Source organism: Mus caroli, unplaced genomic scaffold (assembly GCF_978045245.1).
Source record: "Mus caroli unplaced genomic scaffold, Mus_caroli_1 scaffold_13, whole genome shotgun sequence".
Lineage (NCBI taxonomy): Eukaryota > Metazoa > Chordata > Mammalia > Rodentia > Muridae > Mus > Mus caroli.
The window spans coordinates 60,547,938-60,569,700 of NW_028227268.1; the positions used below are offsets into that span (position 1 = coordinate 60,547,938).

The 21,763-nt window shown below is 45.4% G+C and overlaps 1 protein-coding gene across 2 annotated transcripts in view; it reads right to left on the reverse strand.

Moving 5' to 3' along the window:
• The window catches only part of Pigl (phosphatidylinositol glycan anchor biosynthesis class L), a 93,258-nt gene that overhangs the window by 27,350 nt on the left and 44,145 nt on the right, over positions 1-21,763 (reverse strand). Inside the window, exons 3-7 of one of the 2 annotated variants that reach the window (XM_021177227.3) lie at positions 19,792-19,882; positions 15,391-15,458; positions 13,826-13,857; positions 11,092-11,225; positions 9,424-10,594 (exon numbers count right to left, since the gene is read on the reverse strand). In XM_021177227.3, coding sequence (XP_021032886.1) covers positions 10,496-10,594; positions 11,092-11,225; positions 13,826-13,857; positions 15,391-15,458; positions 19,792-19,882 — 424 coding nt within the window. In that variant the 3' untranslated portion in view covers positions 9,424-10,495. Of the gene's footprint in view, positions 1-9,423; positions 10,595-11,091; positions 11,226-13,825; positions 13,858-15,390; positions 15,459-19,791; positions 19,883-21,763 lie in introns of those variants that run through there. The other variant, XM_085829939.1, reaches the window with a different exon arrangement.

The window sequence follows — 21,763 nt, forward strand, 5'->3', positions numbered from 1 at the left end:
TCCCGAGTGCTTGGATTAATGGTGTGTGCCACCACGCCTGGCTCGTGCTTCCTTATTTTAATTTAGCATTTTCATATGCTGGCTTATTCTCTCTCTCTCCCTCCCCCCCCCCCCCTTCCCCTCCTCTCCCCTCCTCTCCCCTCCCCCTCTCCCTTCCTCCTCTCCCTCCCCCTCTCCTCCCTTCTCTCTCTCACTTTCTCCCCTTCTCTCTCTTTCCTGGAGCTGAGGGCTGAACCCAAGGCCTTATTCTTGCTAGGTAAGTGCTCACCACTGAGCTAAATCACCAACTTCTGTTTATTTTGTTTCATTTCTCAAAGAAAGTGCATCCTTTCTACTATTTTTGTTATACCTTTTTTTTTTTTTTTTTGGTTTTTTCGAGACAGGGTTTCTCTGTGTAGCCCTGGCTGTCCTGGAACTCACTTTGTAGACCAGGCTGGCCTCGAACTCAGAAATCCGCCTGCCTCTGCCTCCCGAGTGCTGGGATTAAAGGCGTGTGCCACCACACCTGGCTAATAAACTCTTTTTTTAAAGATGTATTTATTTTATGTGTGAGTACACTCCACTGTCGCTGTCTTAAGACACACCAGAAGAGGGCACCATTACAGATGGCTGTGAGCCACCATGTGGTTTCTGGGATTTGAACTCAGGACCTCTGGAAGAGCAGTCAGTGCTTTTAACCGCTGAGCCATCTGTCTAGCCCCAGCTTTGATTTTATTTTCTATTTGAGCTAGGGTTGTTTTGGATGGTTGTTGCAGCTGCTGCTGTTATTTTGAGACAGGTCTTGTTATATACATGCTAGGCTGGCTTTGAACTTGCAGTCTTCCTACCTCAGGCTGTCTGTGCTGGGATTATAGGGCTGTGGCACCACACCTCGTCTGATGCTCTTTGGTTATGGTCACACACTGAACAGAACAGATAAGTCTTTTGTTGGGGGCACTTATTAAGGATTTCTCAGTGGCCAATGGGTAACTGGTGTTTGCAAATAAGTATTCTGTCATTTACGTGGATGTTAATGTTCTTTGTTAAACGATCATAAAAACAGGCTGGAAAGATGGCTCAGCAGTTAAGAGCACTCGCTGCTCTTCCAAGAGGTCCTGAGTTCAATTCCCAGCAACCACATGATGGTTCACAACCATCTGTAATGGAATTTGATGCCCTCTTCTGGTGTGTGTGTGAAGACAGCAACAACATATTCACACACATAAATAAAATTAAAAAAGCCGGGCGTGGTGGCGCACGCCTTTAATCCCAGCATTCGGGAGGCAGAGGCAGGCGGATTTCTGAGTTCGAGGCCAGCCTGGTCTACAAAGTGAGTTCCAGGACAGCCCGGGCTACACAGAGAAACCCTGTCTCAAAAAACCAAAAAAAAAAATAAAATAAAAAAAAAAAAATCTTAAAACCTTGTTTAAGCGTGTGTGTGTGTGTGTCTGGGTGTGGGTATAGGTTTGTGTATATGAATGCATGTGGTCAGAGGTTTGGGTCCCTTTGGAGCAGTTGGTTGTGAGCTGTCCGGCCTGGTGCTTGGAGCCACACTTGGGTCCTCTGCAAGAGCAGTGGGCCCTTAGCCTGGGAGCCAACACTCTAGCTCAAGGCTGGTGTCTCCAAGTGTTGTGTTGGAACTTGGCTGACTTGACAGGCTCTGGATGAGATTAGAGCTTCCAGCTATTATGGTATTTTTGTTTATTTTGTTTTATTTTATTTTTTGCTTTTTGAGACAGGGTCTCTGTCTTCAACTCACAAGCTCTGTCTGCCTCTTCCACTCCTCTTCCCAGTGCTGGGATTAAAGGCATGTGCTGAGCACGCCGGGCGGCTGGGCACGGTGTGTGTCAGGCGGTTCCATCATGTCGAAGGTGTCCTTTAAAATCATGTTGACGGGCTGGTGAGATGGCTCAGTGGGTAAGAGAACCCGACTGCTCTTCCGAAGGTCCGGAGTTCAAATCCCAGCAACCACATGGTGGCTCACAACCATCCGTAACGAAATCTGACTCCCTCTTCTGGAGTGTATGAAGACAGCGACAGTGTACAGTGTACTTACATATAATAAATAAATAAATAAAATCTTAAAAAAAAAATCATGTTGACGTTGGACCCGCGGCTGCTGTACAAAGTTCTCAGTGTTCTTGGAAGTACACCGTTCACAGCAGTGCTAAAGTTTGCAGCAGAAGAATTTAAAGTTCCTGCAGCTACAAGTGCAATTATTACTAATGATGGAATAGGAATAAATCCTGCACAGACTGCTGGGAATGTTTTCCTGAAGCACGGCTCAGAACTGAGAATCATTCCTAGAGACCGAGTTGGAAGCTGCTAATATATGCTTGTTGGAACACACAGCCTTTCAGAATAAATACTGGTATTTGTCGTTGCTGTACAATTGAAATCAGGCATTCACAATACAATGAAAGCACCAAGAATCAACTGAACAGGGAAAGCGGGCGCTTGTCCCTTCCTGTTCATTTTTTTCATGGAAAGAGAGAATGCCTTTGAGTGGAGGGTACAACACCACAGGTCACACTGTGGTGACTGCTGCCTCACCAGGAGAAGAGAGTACCTCTGAGACAAATGGACTGTGCTTTAAAACAAAAACAGCAAAGTGGGAGGATGAGTACCAACTCTTTTCAGGAGCATTTGGAAATTCAAATTCACAGAATTGGATGTAGTTTTTAATTTTGAAATTTAAAAGGATAATTGATCATAGAGGTATTTGACTTGACAGCATCTCCTAGATTTTTAAATTATATAATTTGTGATGAACTTAATAGGTATTTGAATGAACAGTTAAATTTATACAAAACCAAACATTAAATTATAGGATTTGACCATTAAAAAAAAAAAAAGGCATGTGCTACCATACCCTGCCTTACTATTGTGGTTTATGGGGTTTTTTGTTTGTTTGTTTTATGAAGATTTTTATTTCTAGGTTTTGTTTCATGTTCTTTTTTTTTTTTTTTTTTTTTTTTTGGTTTTTCGAGACAGGGTTTCTCTGTGTAGCCCTGGCTGTCCTGGAACTCACTTTGTAGACCAGGCTGGCCTCGAACTCAGAAATCCGCCTGCCTCTGCCTCCCAAGTGCTGGGATTAAAGGCGTGCGCCACCACGCCCGGCCCTTGTTTCATGTTCTTGATGAAACAAGATTCTGTGATGTATGCACACACCTTCTCATGGCATGAGCCTGTTATGAAAATATGCATGTTTAGCTTAATGCTTTTATTTTTCCTAGAACAAGATAGGTGGCTCATCATCCTTTCATTTTTATGTCACTTATGGATACAGTATGTTCTGGCGGAGAAATTCACCACTACTTTTGGCAGTTTACTCCCATTAAATTTATTACAGTATTTTATAATTTTCTTCCTCTGCTTTTTTTTTTTTTTAATTTATGTATGTGAGTACACTGTAGCTTTCTTCAGAACAGGGCATGGGATCCCATTACAGATGGTTGTGAGCCACCATGTGGTTGCTGGGAATTGAACTCAGGACCTCTGGAAGAGCAGTCAGTGCTCTTAACTACTGAGCCATCCCCTCAGCCTTCTCCTCCTCTGAGATCTGCTTTGAAGGCTATTTGTTTCTTTATAGCCAAGGTCTCCTGACTTCCAGGGTAGCCTCCCAGCTTGAATGAGGCAGAGCACAACCTTGAAGTTCTTCTGATTCCTCCCGCCTTCACCTCTTGAGTGCTGAGGTTACAGGCCTGCAGCATTCAGCCAGTTTATACAGAGCTGACATCAGAGCCAGGGCTCCATGCATCCTAGGCAACCACTCCCGAGCTACATCCCCAGCTGTCTGCAGGCTTCATGTTTCCCCTGGATACAATGCTTTCCCACCCTAACAATCTCAGTGAACCCTGTTATTTGTCCCTCCACATGGTAACACTTCACCCTTCCCTCAGCATGCCTCTGCTCCAGAAGAGACCTTCAGAATGCTTTTATATCCCTCCCATCATGACAACTGCAGAGCATTAATGAAGCAAATTGGAAGGCAGTCTGGTTATTGGATTTCAGCTTGGTTTCTACAGATCTTAACTAGGACCCCAGGAGAGAGTGTTTTTGAGAGAGTTGTGTTGTTCTGGCCTCCCCTGTTACTCACAGGTTAAATGGGGTCCTGGAAAGCTTAATGAGGCGAATGTGAGTTTGTTTATGTTTGGTTTGGTTTTTACAGAGAAGGTCTTGCCACGTAGCTCAGGGTGGCTTTAAATTTGAAATCCTGCTTCAACATCCTGAAAGTGTACCACCAAGTGGGCTCTTTCTAATGTAACCCTGGCTGTCCTGGAACTTTGCTATGTAGACCAGGCTGGCCTATTATTAGTAGTAGTAGCAGTAGCAGTAGCGGTAGCAGTAGCAGTAGCAGTAGTAGTTTTCAAGTACTGAAAAACCCTGATTTTTCGAGACAAGGTTTCTCTGTATAGCTCTGGCTGTCCTGGAACCCACACTGTAGACTAACTTGGCCTCAAACTCAAAGAGATCCGCCTGCCTCTGTCTCCCAAGTGCTAGGACTAAAGGTGTGCACCACCACTGCCTGCCTAGCTTGTTTTTTTTTTTTTTTTTTTTTAGCAAATGAAAGCTGCTTGAGGTTTAATGACTTCCAATTATGGACATGGGCTTTTATTGTCCCTTCCCATCAGTGGCCTTGCCCCCTTCTGGAGCCTTTCTCACTGATATCAAGACACCTCTTCCAGCATGAGCTCTACTTCCAGGATTTCCCCACTGTCTCCTCTCAGGTAGATCTTGCACATGTGTTTTTTTTTTGTTTTGTTTTGTTTTTTGTTTTTTTTAAAGATTTATTTATTATATGTAAGTACACTGTAGCTGTCTTCAGACACTCCAGAAGAGGGCGCCAGATCTCGTTACGGATGGTTGTGAGCCACCATGTGGTTGCTGGGATTTGAACTCTGGACCTTCGGAAGAGCAGTCGGGTGCTCTTACCCACTGAGCCATCTCACCAGCCCTTTTTTTTTTTTTTTTTTTTTTTTTTTTTTTTTTTTTTTTATGTGTTGTTTTAAAAACAAAGTCCCAAACATTCAATTGTCATAAGCTTGCCCAGGGCCACATTTCACTGGAGGGTACCTTCCCTTGCCAACATATGTGGCCGCCCCTGGGGGCCTCAAAGAGCCACTTGCCCTCCAGTTCCTTTCCTTTGCTCTCTGAGCACCAAGAAGATGTTATTTTCTGAGCTTTTCAGAACCCAAAATGAGCATGTTCAAGATCACGTTGCCCCTGCCTGTCCTCTCTGCTGCAATGTCCAGAGTCCTGCCTCTCCAGTTGGAGCTGTTGACCTGTGTGTGAGTGAACGTGGGGTCATGGAGGGCATGAGCAGTAAATCCTCCCTGAAGACACCAGGAGTGAGAACTCACACTAACCAAATTAACCGGGACCCAGATGTCTAACAGCTGCATGGGTCTGGCTCAACCTCTGCACTGTGCGACTTCACTTCAACCTTGTTTGGAACACAAAGATGTGCACCATGTGTGCACTAGGCATGCCCTCATACCACAGAGCCCCCCATGTGCTGCTGGAACGCCTCAGCTCAGATTCTAGGCTGCGATTCTCTCTCTCTCTCTCTCTCTCTCTCTCTCTCTCTCTCTCTCTCTCTCTCCATAAAAAAGTTTTCTGCTTTTGTAGAAACATAGTGGTGTAACCAAAAAAAAAAAAAAAAAAAAAAAAAAAACCGGGTGTGGTGGCGCACGCCTTTAATCCCAGCACTCGGGAGGCAGAGGCAGGCGGATTTCTGAGTTCGAGGCCAGCCTGGTCTACAGAGTGAGTTCCAGGACAGCCAAGGCTACACAGAGAAACCCTGCCTCGAAAAACCAAAAAAAAAAAAAAAAGAAACATAGTGGTGTAATTATGGAAAAGCAATACTTGATGTTTCGGCTCTGATCCTGCAGCATGAACACATTAAATCAGTCTTTGAAGTGTATTGTTAGAATGTTAGATTTTTATTTACTGTGTATAAGTGTTTTGCCTGCATTTATATATATGTGGCTGATACCCCTAGAGGGTAGGAGAGGATATTGGCTCCCCAGGAATGGCAATTATAGGCAGTTTCGAACCATGATGTGGGTGCTAAGAACTGAACCCAAGTCCTCTGCCAGAGCAGCGGGTGTTCCTAACTGCTGAGCCATCTCTTCAAGCCCTGTAATATTTGATTCTATTCATTTATTTTTGAAGAGCAAGTGAGTTGTGAGTAGCTATGAGACTACAAATGAATGTGGCTTGATTAGCACCTAGCTTACATCTGACAGTGAATCTGTAACAGTGAGATGGCTCAGCAGGTAAAGGTGTGTGCCTGTCCCTGGAACAACACATGCCGGAAGAACAAAACTCCTGAAGGTTGTCCTGACCTACACATACACACATACACATACACACACACAAATAAGTAAATGTAAACAAAATTTTAAATTACTGTTTGATTTGGTGGTTTTCATAAGAAATCATTAAATTGGGATGGAGAAATGGCTCAGAGGTTAAGAGCACTGACTGCTCTTCCAGAGGTACTGAGTTCAAATCCCAGCAACCACATGGTGGCTCACCATCTGTAAAAGGATCCGATGCCCTCTCCCTGTGTGTCTGAAGACAGCTACAATGTACTTATATATAATAAATAAAATCTTTTTTTTTAAAGATTTATTTATTTATTATATGTAAATACACTGTAGCTGTCTTCAAACACACCAGAAGTGGGAGTCAGATCTCGTTACAGATGGTTGTGAGCCACCATGTGGTTGCTGGGATTTGAACTCAGGACCTTTGGAAGAGCAGTCGGGTGCTCTTACCCGCTGAGCCATCTCACCAGCCTCAATAAAATCTTTTTAAAAAAAGAAATCATTAAATTATTTTTGGCTTGGAATTAGGGCAGAATTTCCATCAATTTCTGAAACATTCGGCAACATACTTCTGCCATTTTATACTATGTATCTATGGGAATAGGCACTGTCACTAATGACTATAAAATTTTCAGTATCAATATCAATCATCAATCATCTCTGAGTCAATATCAATCATCTCTGAAACAAATGTTGAGGATGCTGTGCCTTTCAGCATCAAATACTCAGGCAGAATTTAATTCATTATGTAAAATAAACAATCATGTCCATCTCAGCCTGAAGATTCAGTATTCAGTAAGTAGTAAAATTCCATGTCTACCAAGGAATTATTTTAAAAGATTTCTTTATGAGTTATTATTAGTTAATGCTGGATTTCTATACTTGTGCCCAAGTGTTGGCACACACATTTATACTGTGCTGGAGACCAAACCTAGGCACATCCTCCCAGCCAAGCTACCATCCCCAACCTCTTAATTTGTGAACATATAGTAAAACAAATACAAACAGGCACAAAATAATTCTCAAATCATTACAATTCTTCTATGCGTCTTTTTAATATCTCAGATTTGAAAACATTTTTCATAGATTGTACTGTGTGTATATCATAAAAAAACTCAAGGTGTATTATCAACAGAATAACAGTTCTCACTTCAAAGAGGATGTGAGGTAGTTTATCCTGGGGTGAAATATGTGCTGGTGTCCCAGGACACACATTCAGGTCACCCCAGTTCCATGTCCCAATGTGGAAACAGTTCCATGAAGTTTTATAGCAGCAGCACTGCTTAAGTCATACATGGGCACTTCTCACACACACAGTCACACATGGGCACTTCTCACACACAGTCATACATGGGCACTTCTTACATACACAGTCATACATGGGCACTTCTCACACACACAGTCATACATGGGCACTTCTCACACACAGTCATACATGGGCACTTCTCACACACAGTCATACATGGGCACTTCTCACACACACAGTCACACATGGGCACTTCTCACACACAGTCATACATGGGCACTTCTCATACACACAGTCACACACGGGCACTTCTCACACACACACAGTCACTCACAGGCTCTTCTCACACAGTCATACATGGGCACTTCTCATGGGCTATTCTCACATACACAGTCATACATGGGTACTTCTCACACACACAGTCACACACGGGCACTTCTCACACACACACAGTCACTCATGGGCTCTTCTCACACACACAGTCATACATGGGCACTTCTCACACACACAGTCATACATGGGCACTTCTCACGGGCTATTCTCACACACACAGTCATACATGGGTACTCCTCACACACACAGTCACACACGGGCACTTCTCACACACACACAGTCACTCATGGGCTCTTCTCACACACAGTCATACATGGGCACTTCTCACACACACAGTCATACATGGGCACTTCTCACACACACAGTGGGAACATCAGGTAGGTGGATCACAGGGAAGTAAGGCATCTCAGCTGGACGCCTCAGATGCTATCTGAAAGAATCCCTAGCCTTTTGGTTGGTGGGAACTAGGCAGCTGCTTCTATATTCCCAAGTGTTTACCCAAGGGTCACAAAGATGCTAGATCAGATACAGAAGTGGGGAGCAGACAGTTTGCAAGGTGTCTAAGGACACCCCAATATAACTTGGTTCTTGACATGCAGCCTTTCAACTTCTGTATCATTGCTAATCAGTGAATCGGCTTTGCAGAGGGCTCAGTGCAGGAACACAGTACAAAAGGACTCTTCAGAGACAGGCTCCACAGGCAAAGCTCTGCTTGTTTACACCTGTGGCTATAGAAATACACTTCTTCCCCAACAAAGCCGGCTAAGAACACTACTTGTTCATCATCATGTAGATTTTTACATGTGGGTATACTGCTTTATGTAAACGTGGCTTTATCACTATCCATCCTATTAGAATAACTATTTGAGGTTATTTTTTTTACTTTTTAAAGAGACTCATTATGTAGCTCTGGATGTCCTGGAACTCACTATGTTGACCAGGCTGGCCACAAACTTAGAGATATCCACATGTCTCTGTCTTCTGAATGCTGGGATTAAAGGCATATACCACTACATCCAGCTTCCCATATTTTATTTATTTTGTACTGGTTCAATATTTCACTATCAGAATAATGTTTGTATTTTCTTTCCATTTCTTTCTTTTTCTTTTTTAAACAAAGTATATAGGGGCTGGCGAGATGGCTCAGTGGTTAAGAGCACCGACTGCTCTTCAGAAGGTCCTGAGTTCAAATCCCAGCAACCACATGGTGGCTCACAACCATCCGTAATGAAATCTGATGCCCTCTTCTGGAGTGTCTGAGCATAGCTACAGTGTACTTACATATAATAAATAAATCTTTAAAAAAAAATAAAAGTATATATATATAAAGGTGTGGGCCCAGCTCTTACTTTGAAAAAGGCAGAGAAGCCGGGCGTGGTGGCGCACGCCTTTAATCCCAGCACTCGGGAGGCAGAGGCAGGCGGATTTCTGAGTTCGAGGCCAGCCTGGTCTACAAAGTGAGTTCCAGGACAGCCAAGGCTACACAGAGAAACCCTGTCTCGAAAAACCAAAAAAAAAAAAAAAGAAAAAGGCAGAGAACCAAGATGTTTATTGGCTCCTTAAAGGGAGGACCCACAGGATCATCTCCACACACATCAGAATCACCATGATGATAAGGTACAGCTTCTCTAGACTGTAAAGTTCTCATAAGGGGACACAAATAAAAACCCAAGGAATTGTGGTTAAAGCACCTGAAGACTGTGGGGGGCAGGGAGGGGTGTCTGGATGAACCTGTGCTATGGTTTGGCTGTGTCCCCTGGAATTCATGTGTCTTCAGAGCCCCAGTGTTTAGGGTGAGGCCTTTTGGAGGTGACTGGGTTATTTGTTGTAGGCGTGGCTTTGTTCTAAAGGAACTCTTTGGCTCATGGGCTCTTTCTGACTGACTGCCTTTGCCTTTGCGATGCAGTGGGATGCCCCTCACCAGCGGTCATGTAGAGGCTGCTATGCTCTTGGACTTCACAGGCTTCAGAACTGTGATCCGCCGGGCAGTGGTGGCGCATGCCTTTAATCCCAGCACTTGGGAGGCAGAGGCAGGTGGATTTCTGAGTTCGAGGCCAGCCTGGTCTACAAAGTGAGTTCCAGGACAGCCAAGACTATACAGAGAAACCCTGTCTCGAAAAACCAAAAAAACAAAACAAAACAAAAACAGAACTGTGATCCAAGAAAACTGCAGGTCTGCAGATGCCCTGTGAGTGGTGTTTCACCTACAGGAACAGAAGACTGACCAAAACAGCCTGGTCTGGAAGCCATGTAAACATCACACCTTTGAACTAGTTCTATGGCACATTTACACACATTTGTGGTAAAGATAACTTCCCTAGGTTTTGCTGGATGTCTGGTGCAAACTCTGTTATCATGCAAACTATTGGTAAATTAGTGGGGTGGCTATTATTGTGTTGGTGTAGGCTTGGTTTTGGCAGGTTTTCCCCAGAAGAGGAAGCTGGGTTGGGGTGATCCATTGTTCATGTGGTCCCTGTTTGGCAGACACTGCTTTGCTGGGGTTTCCCTGGGTCAGGCAGGTAAATCAGCCCTAAGCCCGGGCAGGGGACTTCTTGCTCTGCTTCTCCCTCTTGTTCTGAGGGTCTGACCACTCTCCAAGGCTTCAGAGGAACTGCAGTGAGTTGATTCTCATGTATCTGGAGAAGAGGACGTAGAGGTATCGGAACCAGAGGAGCTGACTGCAGTGGCAGGACATGGCTTTCTGGAAGAATCAAAGAGAACATGCTGGCACTCACTCTGGGCCTGTTATCTGCAGACCTTCCCTCTCACCTGCCCCACTGCTCTGAGCTCTGTTTTCTTAGATGTCAGTGCTTGAGTGCATGGATATGTAGTAACCAAGGAGGCCAAAAGAGGGTGACAGACCCCCTGGAACTGGAGTTACAGATGGCTGTGGGCACAGGAATTGAAAAAACCATCGAGTGCTCCTAACCACTGAGCCAGCTCTCCAGCCGCTTGTTTTCATTTCACTGATGATGTTGTATGCATTTCTAAGTTTCTTAAAATGAGCACCAATTATTTACTTATACATTTTATAATCAGAAAGAAAAAAAAAAAGCCCAAGTCATTGGAAAGCTAGTCAGCCAGGTGTAGCTGGAATAATCTAGCATGTGGAGCACTGCTGCAGGTAGCAGGGCTTTGAAGAGCCAAGGGACGTGAGGCTGGGGTCACAGTGCAGTATCCAGGAGATTCATATTTTACCTTGGCCTGTGCCACTTCTTTGCTGGTGAGCACAAAGAGAACATCCTGGGGCGAGAGTAGAGTCCAGGGCAGATCCAGGAGGAAGACGAACTTCCGGAGCAGGTTCACAGACTGGAGCGTGAGCACAGAGCACCCTGGGCAAGGAGGGATGGCGGATGGGAACACTGTGCTGCTCTCAGCCAGATGCTCCCCTGAGCACCCTCCCTCTCCTGGTGGCTCAAGGCAGGCAAGGCAGATGCTCTTCAGCTGCCAGGTGCTTCGTGGCTCTCTCACCAGCATTCTCTCGCACGGGAGGACTGCCAGGTGGCAGAAGTGCTCCACAGCTGTGAGTGTCCTTGCAAGAGGAAGGGGCTGCTAGAGGGCTGAGGAAAGGTGATAAACAGGAATTTCTGAATTGGGAAACTACAGACTCATTCCAGCTGTGCTCTGACGCCAGGTGCTGGGTGAGCTGGCTCTCACCTGTAATCACAGCACTTGGAAGGCAGAGAGACAAGTGGACTGCCACCAATGTGAAGCCAGCCTAGGCTTCAGAGTTAGACCCCATGGCCTTGGTGGAGGGAAGTGACATGGTTCCCGGAACAGGACCAACTGGCCTTCTCAAGCCTCATTGCCTGCTGTGGGGAAAAAGGCTTGTTTGCATAATAATGTACATATGTTTGCATTCCTCTGTTCCGGCTGGTTGAAAGTCCTACCGGTAAATGTTAATGACTCCACGGGATTCCGAGACAGCACTAGTCCTGGAGGCATAGGTGTGGCTAGTGTCTCAGCAAAATGGTAAATGCTGGGACCTACAAGACAGCCCTTAAGGTTATGAAAAGAACTCTAAAACCATGAGTTTGAAAATATAAAATTTCTCAACTATGTAAAATATGAGTATGTAATATAAATTGTGTAAGGAGCTTCATAAATCTAAAGGGACCGAGGCAGTCATACTGTGAGCCAACTTGTCAGATACTTAGGAGGAAGATAAAGAGATTTAGAGTTTTTTTTTTTTTTTTGGTTTTTCTTTTTTTTTTTTTTGATAAAGAGATTTAGAGCCTGCTAAGTTTTGTTGTTGTTATGCTTACATAGATTCCTGAGTTCAAGGTCAGCCTGGGATAAGGAATTTAGGTCCAGGCTCTGCAGTGGTAGAAAAGGTAATTTCTGGGTGGGGTCCCACCCAACTAGTTTGTTGTCTGGTGTAACTGAGGCAGGCAGATCTCTGAATTCTTTTGCAACTTTAAAAAAAAAAAATGTGCTTGCTCCCCCATAACAAAGGGCTGGGATCACCTGATGCAGATTGATGGGATAATCAAAAGGAAGCCAGGAGAAAAGGACTGGATTGGTATGTAAAATAAAAGATCCGCGGGAATGAGCTATGCAGAGAAGATTTTAGGTCAGAGAACTGCTTGGGGAACGGGGCACAAGCAGAACACTGAGATAACTGGCTAAAGATCTCCAGAGAAGGAAAAACAGAGAAAGCAGATTGGAAAGCTGCCTTGAGCAGAACATAGGCCACCAGCTCAGACCCACGCTTTGACCTGAGTGGCTTGTTTCCCCAGGTCCCAGTCAGGCCTTCTCTCAGAACCCCTCTCCAAGCCAAGGCTGGTCCTTGGCACCCCATCTCTGAAAATGTTTTGGCACGGAAAGTCTCTTAACTGCTCTGGAGTTTAGCTTCCTAGTTGATAAAGTGGTGTGGACAGTGTAGGCCTGCCTGTCTCGCGTGGCGGACAGAGAGTCAAACGGCGGCCAGTGGTGCTCCTAAGGCCTCACTCAGCTCCAGAGTTTCACTTTCTGATCTCACGCCGCCCCTGTGAGGGAGGCCAGCCCAGAACTTTCTCAGAGAAGCTGAGTAGGACATCAGGCAATGAATGGCCGGTGGGGTCCTGAGCCTCTCAGGGGTTTTGAAAGCATCACTATGTCAAGTTCATCAACGGATCAGAAACTCCTGAGGTACTTACAACTGTGTTCATTAGGTGGGTGATGGGAGCTGAGTTTGAAGAGACTAACAAAATACTAACAGTGGAAGAGCTACCTTCCTATGAAGAAACTAGATACCATCTGAACCTGCCATGCACACCTTACAACACTGCACAGTCTAGGGCCACCCTGAATATGTGTCCTTCAGTCCCCAGCGGTACTGTTCTAGGACCGCCACAAATACTTCAATTACTGATGACCAGGTTGACATAAAATGATGCAGTGTTTACACAGAACCTATCCACATCCTCTTGTATCCATTAATTCACCTGCAGGTTACTTACACTCTCTAATGTGAGAAAATGCTGTGGAAATAGTTGCTGTATTCCATTGTCTAGGTCTAATAAGGAGAGAAGAATCTGCATGCTCAGTATAGGTGCCATTTTTTTCTTCTTGCATATTTAAATATGGTTTGTGTGTGTGTGTGTGTGTGTGTGTGTGCCTGCATGAGTTTATGTGCACCACATTCGTGCACGGGATGTCTGAATGCCCTGGGACTGGTATTATAAGTTGTTGTAGTCTGCCTGATATGGGTACTGGGAACTGAGCCCAGGTCCTTTGCAAGAGCGTGCTTTTAACTGGGGAGCCTGGTCTCCAGCATCCCCTTGAATAATTTTGCTCCCATGGTGTTAAGTCCATAGATAACATAGAAATGAATAGATATGGAGGGCTGACAATATTTGCAAATTTCCTTGGTAAGTTCCTTAGAAGGGTAGTGACTGTTGTCTATTTGCAAAAACCAGAAACCCAAACAACAAAAGCAGGCCTTCTTTACCTTTAGGCAGCTTCCCTCCTGAGTGCAGGGCCCTGGAGGATGGAGAGGATGAGCATTAGAGGGAGCTGGAGACACCCACTCTCCTGTGTAAACAGGAGGGACCTTCAGAGCAAGGCCTGCATGGCCCATGGCCCGGCCGAGCACACGGAACTCCCAGAAGTTTCTATTGCATAAGTCAACATCTAAATCTAGGATTTAGGATTCCACACTTCTGATTATGGCTGAGGGGACCAGAGTGGGCATTTCATTCCCACACAGTTTAATCCAGAAGTTGGTATATGGATTATGGAACAATCTGGTCTCAAGTTTTGCCCATTAGAGATGAGATAACTACCCTCGATTTTTTTTTCTCTAAAAATTGATTAGTGTCCTAGTTAGCTTTCTGTTGCCATGATAAAGACCAAGACCAAAAACAACTTTGGGAGGAGAGGGTTTATATCACCTTAAAACTCCCAGATCACAGTCCATCAGGAGGGAAGTTAGGGCAGGAACTTACACTGGAACTTCGAGGTAGGAACTGAAGCAGAGGCCGCTTACTGGCTTGCTACTTTTGGCTTGCTCAGCCTGCTCTTTTATACACTGACGTCCACCTGTCCAGAGGACATCACCCACAGTTGGCAGGGCCCTTCCACATCAATCATCAAACAAGAAAATGACCCACAGACTTGCCTACAGGTCATTTTGATGGAGGCTTTTTCTTGATTGACATTTCCTCTTCCCAGATGAGTCCAGCTTGTGTCAAACTGACAAAAAGCCATAAGTACAAGCAGAGATGGAACTAGCTAAGTCCTACTCGAGGACCCTACCCACCGTCTGCTGAGGTGCTCCTGGATTTTTTGTAGTAAATACCTGAGTGCAAATTAGCAAGGCTCTATGTGGACTTGGAGCGAAGTGGAGCCCCTGTTCCTACCCACCAACAGTTTGATTTGTTTTCCAGCAGCCTGGTCCTTACAATAACCATTTGGCTACAAGTCCATCCCTGGGATGTATACTTTTCTGTGTATCTTCACCAGAAAACTGCATCTTCGACTGTAACCTATGGTGTGTCTTTCTTGACTGTGAATGAACCTGATGCAGCTGATAATACACAGCTCTATCAGTGGCCTCTATTGGACCAGGAAGCAAATGATTTTTATAAGAGGGGAGAGGAGTGTGGCCTTCCATCATTCCATTAGTCAAAGAATCAGGATGAACTAACTGTCTGGGAAAAAATATGAGAGCAATAATTTCTGGTATCTTTCAAAGTTGCATACAATTGAAGACAAGGCAGGGGAGCCGTCAGGTCAGGTCTGCCTACATGGGAGCCTCATAGAGGCACCTCACTGAAGGGAGAACCAGGCTGACATACTTGAAGCAAAACACCCATACATGTTTAAAAATAAAGGATGTAGTGAGGTAGGTGAGCAACAGAGCAACAGTGGCTGTACAGTGACACTGGTAGATTTTCTGGCACAGACACCAGGCAGGGAGTGTTTTTAGTAACTGTGACCCTTGAGCAAATGGAGGACCACTTCCTTCCCACATCCATCACCCAGTTCCCACGCCCATCCCTCAGAGAAGCATACCTCACAGCTTTGTACAAAGCAATATGGTTGCTGTGACCACTGACTCCTTCTGCATCAAAAGTCACCACCTGTAGGGCAGACCGGGAGGAAGGGCTCATTCAGAGGTACTGAATGGCTTCTTTGCTGCCTCAGCTTCAAAGCAGCCTTCACCATTCCTTTGGGGAAAGAAAGGGCAGAACTCTGCAACTTTTCAAATTTTGTTTTTGTCAGTTATGGTTTGGTTGTTTTTTGTTTGTTTGTTTGGTTGGTTTTTTTATTGTTGTTTTGTTTTTTTGAGACAGGGTTTCTCTGTATAGCCCTGGCTGTCCTGGAACTCACTCTGTAGACCAGGCTGGCCTCGAACTCAGAAATCCGCCTGCCTCTGCCTCCCGAGTGCTGGGATTAAAGGCATGCACCACCACGTCTGGCTGTTTGGTTGGCTTTTTTTTTTTTTTTAATAATTTTTTTTAAAGATTTATTTATTTATTATTATATGTAAGTACACTGTAGCTGTCTTCAGACACACCAGAAGAGGGCGTCAGGTCTCATTACGGATGGTTGTGAGCCACCATGTGGTTGCTGGGATTTGAACTCTGGACCTTCGGAAGAGCAGTAGGGTGCTCTTACTCACTGAGCCATCTCACCAGCCCCTTGGTTGGCTTTTTAATGAGGGGTTTCTCTTAGTGTCCCCGGCCGTTCTGGACCAGGCTGAGACTAAAGGCGTGTACCACCTGCTACCCAGCGCTTTTCCGATTCTGAGCATCTGAAACAACTTCTCAGCAGTTAGATCTGTGTGTGGCAGCGGTGGGTTCTATGGTTCACTCCTGGCCCTGGTAGTAGGAGAGAGTGGAATTGTCCTCATCCACACAAACTCATCTTCCAAATCTTTGTTGCACATGCATGTATGTGCACGTGGGGACCAGAGAACTGTGGGCGTTGTTCCCTAGGAGCTACCCATCTTGTTTTTGAGACAGGGTCTCTCTCACTTGCCTGGAACTTGCTGATCAGGCTAGACTGGCAGGCCAGAGAATCCCAGGGATCTGCTTGCCTGTCTCCCCAGTACTGGGACCAGAAGCACACAGCACCATGCCTGTTTTTAGGCTTGTTTGTTTCCTACATGGGCTGTAGAGATGAACGTCAAGTTTTCATGACTCCAAGGCTCAGGACATGTCTGTTGTAGGCTTTGGGTATGAGTAGAGTGCTTGCCCAGCACACATGAAGTCCAGGGTTTGTTCCTTAGCACTATATACATTGATGTGGTGGTGCAAGCATGCGGTCCTAGTTCCTGGGAGACAAAAGCGTAATTAGGAGCAGAAGTCTAGGTCATCCTTGATCCACAGTAAGTCTGAGGCCATCTTGGGATACATGAGAACCTGTCTCAATAGATATTTGTTTCTTATCACTTGCATTTTCCTCCATGACTGCTACATAGGAATCATCCAGGTAGAAACAGCCTGATTCGCTGGGGTTCCCCTCCTTATGCCACACCACAAGTACAATGTCCTGGATTGGCTCACAGAAGTCTATCTTAGGCTGCCTCTCGTTCCATTTGCAAAAATATCTTCATCTATAAGCTTTGTCTAAACTCTTAACATTTAATTTCTGCACAGATGGATTTAAAGGGGAAAAAAAAAGACAGTTTGACTTCAGGGTGGGGATGGGTTGAGTTAGGGTCTGCCATATAGCTCAGGCTAGTCTAGAAGCCACTACATAGCTGAGGATAACTTTGAACTCCTGTTTGCTTCCACTTCCTAAGTGCTGGGATTACATATGTGCCGCTGTGCCCAGCTCTATAGTTTGAATGATAACAACAGAAATCACAGTGTGGGGCAGAGAGATGGCTCCGGAGGTAAAGCTGCCTGCTGCAAGCCTGCTGAGCTCAGAAGCCACCTGAAGGTGCAAGGAGAAGTGAGCTCTTAAGTTGTCCTCCGACCTCCACAGGCATGCCCTGTGTGCACCTACATACATCACAAACAAACAAATAAATAAATAAGCATAAAAAAAAACATGAATGAAAGAAACATAAGAAAAGGATTCAGGAAAGGGACTAAAGATGGTTGTTTAGAGGCCTATGGAAAGAGAAGGGCTGTTCCCGAGGACAGAAAGTGTCCCAGCGGCACAGAGGAAGGGGTTAGAACTGAAATTGGATAGTCAGAGAAAAGAGTTACTTTTGCTCTCTTTCTTTTGTGGTTGTTTTATTATTATTATTATTATTATTATTATTATTATAGATGTCTCATGTACCCCAGCCTGGCCTTGCACTCTCTGTGTAGCTGAGACTGGCTGGCCTTAACCCCCTGGTCTCCATGCTTCTACCTCCCAGGCTTATAGCCCTGTACCAATGCACCAGGCTTGGTCTTTCTATTTACAGGGCCTGGCTACTGTGAGAGCCAGCCAGGTCTCTGTCTTCAGGAGTGCGTTAGTGCCGATCCAGGCCATTTCCTAGACAGTTTCATGATGACAAAATGAAGGGCTAAACGGCTGGGATGAATGTTCCCATTTGTCAAAACTAAGAAGCACTTTTTCCTTCTTTCTTGGTTTTTGCATTGCTGGGATTCAAACCCTGGGACTTGTGCATACTAAGGAAGTACTATACCCACTGGACTAGAACCTCAGCCCTGAAACTCTGAAGCTTTCTGGCATAGACCTTCTACCATTTATTGGTCTCAAACTATTATTAGAAAGTATCCTGGAGTCGGGTGCCCTGGTCAGGAAGTCTTCTGGGGCCAGGCATGAGAATTGGCGAAAGAATACATTTGTTTCTTCCTAACCATCAGCAGATCCTTGGCCTGCCACTTTGAGACTCAACCCATCAGTGTGACGCTTAGAAAGACAAGTCACAGCTGGCCGTGTGATGGCGCACACCTTTAATCCCAGCACTTGGGAGGCGGAGGCAGGCGGATTTCTGAGTTTGAGGCCAGCCTAGTCTACAGAGTGAGTTCCAGGATATCCTGGGCTACACAGAGAAACCCTGTTTTAACACACCCTTACCACCCCCCAAAAAGGTCTAATGTATCAATCTGCTCAATGAATGTGTCATTGATAGAAAAGCCAAATCTGGGGGCCGGGCGTGGTGGCGCACGCCTTTAATCCCAGCACTTGGGAGGCGGAGGCAGGCGGATTTCTGAGTTCGAGGCCAGCCTGCTCTATCTTTTAACAAATGTCAGAAGAATAGACTTTGAGTGGTGAAACTTTAGTCATTAACCTATGAGGGAGTACTATTTTGATTATTTTGAGATTTGGAAAGTAAGCCTTGGCAGCTTTAAAATGGGCTGTTAGTCAGGTGCGGCCATGCAACCTTTAATCCTAGCACTGGTGAGGCAGAGGTAGGAGGATTTCTGTGTGGTGCAGGCCAGGCTGAACATTGAGAGTTCCAGGACAGCCAGGGCTACAGATCCTGTCAATAATAAATGAATGAATAGGACAGGACAGGACAGGACAGGATAGAATTGACTGTGGCTGAACCCTAACCTGCTAGTCCTAAGAGAGCTGAGATGGCTTTGTTCACCTTTGCAAGCAAAAATGAATCTTCATTTCTGCTCTAACGGTGACTGAAATTTCCCTTATAAAGCGAGTATGAATTTATCCTCATTTAAAAAAAAATGGAGGCGAGCGAGCTGGGCATGGTGCTGTATGCCTTTAACCCCAGCACTCCAGTTGATCTCTTTGAGTTTCAAGGCTAACCTGATCTACACAGTGAGACCATGTCACAAACAAACAAATGAAAGTGAGGCTTGAATATCATAGCTTTAGAATTGAGAATGTAGCTCATTGACTGAGCCAGGGCTTATGCACAAAGCTTTGGGTGAGATCCACAGAGCCTCCTACTCCCTATATGTTTCTAGAATCTGCTAACCCTAGATCTTTAGTTTTATTTCATGTGCATTCATGTTTTGCCTGCATGTATGTCTGCATGAAGGTGTCAGATTCCCAAAACTGGAGTTATAAGCTGCCATGTGGGTGCTGGGAATTGAACCCAGGTCTTCTGGAAGAGCAGCCAGTGCTTTTAACCATTGAGCCATCTCTCCAGCCCCAGCATTTACAACTTTAATCCTCAAGGTGAGACTGCTACCCTAACTGTAAAGCTACTTGGTCCTAGAAGTTCTGTGCCAGTAAGAGTCCTGTGCAGGCTCCTGGGGGGGGGGGGGAGGGCTGAATTTTCAGGAGAAAGGTGGGAGGCAGGACACGGTTTGAAAAATGTTCTTCTCAAGCCTGAGGGTTGAGAACTTGTTCGGTCCATCATACATAACATGGAAGGGAATTGAAAGGCGTGGCTGCCCTTCAGTGGGTTTAGCAGACAGCCTTTTAGAGTGGGCTTGGAGCAGAGCCGGGAGCCGGAGGCAGCCATGAGGCAGGTAGCAGAAGCTAGCCCTGTGACAGGATGGAGACCCGGCCTCTCCACTGGAAGTGGCATTCCCTTACCAGGTCAGTGCCATTGGCATGTATGTGCTGAAGGAGGGTGCTGGCCACATGCTCCACGTCCCACTGCACTTCTGGATCATCTGGAAACTCCCTGCAAGAGAGAAGCACACCAGAATCCTTTTCAAAATGGGAATAACCTTTTCTTTTTCTTTTTCTGTCTTTTCATTTTTTTCTTTTTTATTTGCTTGTTTTTCAAGACAGGGTTTCTCTGTGTAGCCCTGGCTGTCCTGGAACTTCCTCTGTAGATCAGACTGGCCTCGAACTCACAGAGATTCACCAGTCTCTGCCTTCTGGGTGCTGGAATTAAAGGTGTGTGCCATCACCACCACCACCACCTGGGCTGGAATAACCTTTTGAGACTCAGCAGGTGGTGCGTAGCTTTGAGAGGAATTCTGTCAGGGTGGGGAGTCCTCTACCCTTCATGTGCTCAGATTTCAGTTAAAGAAATAAGGTTTACAGACAGAAAACTACTAGAAACCCACACAACACACACAGCTCTCTTTGCTCCTCAACAGGAAGGTTGCCAACACAAACTTCCTACAGTGAGGGCCAATAATTGACCTAGAATTCTGGACCAAGGAGAGTCACAAGGTTTTTCAACAGGAAAATGACAGGAGTCCCATTACTAAAAACCATGCCATTGTTTCCTTTGCTTCACTGGCAACCTCTACCCAGCTCCCCCAGCTCTGTCAGCACAATCGGATGCTCTTGCATGCGAGCAGACAGAGAGCCTTCAGTTAGAGGCTGGTCTTAGAGAGGAACAAATAGGTACAAAACCCAGCCTTGCTCCATCAAGGTCTGTAAACTTTGTTCTGGCCAAGTGGAATGTCCACTCTGGGCCTCTTATTAACTTACTAATTTTCCATATTCTCTTCTGCTTCTTTTGTCTAACTAGCACGTTCCATCCAGTACAAGGCCCCCATCCCCTCCAGTGCCACTTCCTTCACTGGGTCTTCTACAGGGAGCATGAGGCTGTAATTACAAGTTCAGTGAGTACAGCCCCCTATACTGCTCCACTTATTTAAAAATAATTTTCTTAGCTGGGCGGTGGTGGCGCACGCCTTTAATCCCAGCACTCGGGAGGCAGAGGCAGGTGGATTTCTGAGTTCGAGGCCAGCCTGGTCTACAAAGTGAGTGCCAGGACAGCCAAGGCTACACAGAGAAACCCTGTCTTGAAAAAACAAAAAAACCAACCAAACAAAAAAATAATTTTCTTTACTTACTGGGGGGTACACACATGTACACCAGTGTGTGTGTGGTGTGTTTGTGTGTGTACAGCTTGCAGGAATTAGATCTCTCCTCCATTACGTAGGTCCCTGGGATTGAATACAATCATCAGGTTTAGCAGCAAGAGCCTTTATTGCTGAGCCCTGCCTTGATTTTTGATACTAACTTCAAGTTGTGAAGTTTCCCTGAACCATCAACAATTCACTGGAAATACTACTCACTGACAATTGTTCCACGTATGATTAAGCAAAGGTATAGATTAATGTCCATCAAATGAAGAGACGCCTCAGGCAGAGATCCCATTGTGCTTCCTGTGGAGGCAGGGCTTGCCCGTCCAGCTTCATTATGTGGCAGTGCATGGGAGCACTGTTAACCAGGAGCTTTGGTGTTCAGTTTTAGTAGTGACTGACTGACTGCCTATGGTTGATCTCAGCCTCCATGTGGCTGATACCATATTGCCCAAAATCTGTACCGAAGTCAGCTACAACACAGCTTATTTCCCAGAAGCCAAGGGCAAAGTCAAATTCTTTACTGTAGGCTATCCTTGTGTATAAGAACCTTCACTGGGCTGGTAAGATGGCTCAGCAGGTAACAGCACCAACTGCTCTCCTGAAGGTCCTGAGTTCAAATCCCAGCAACCACATGGTGGCTCACAACCACTTGTAATGAGATCTAATGCCCTTTTCTGGAGGGAGTGGGGCCGACTGGAGTAAGCAGAGGTCCTAAATTCAATTCCCAACAACCA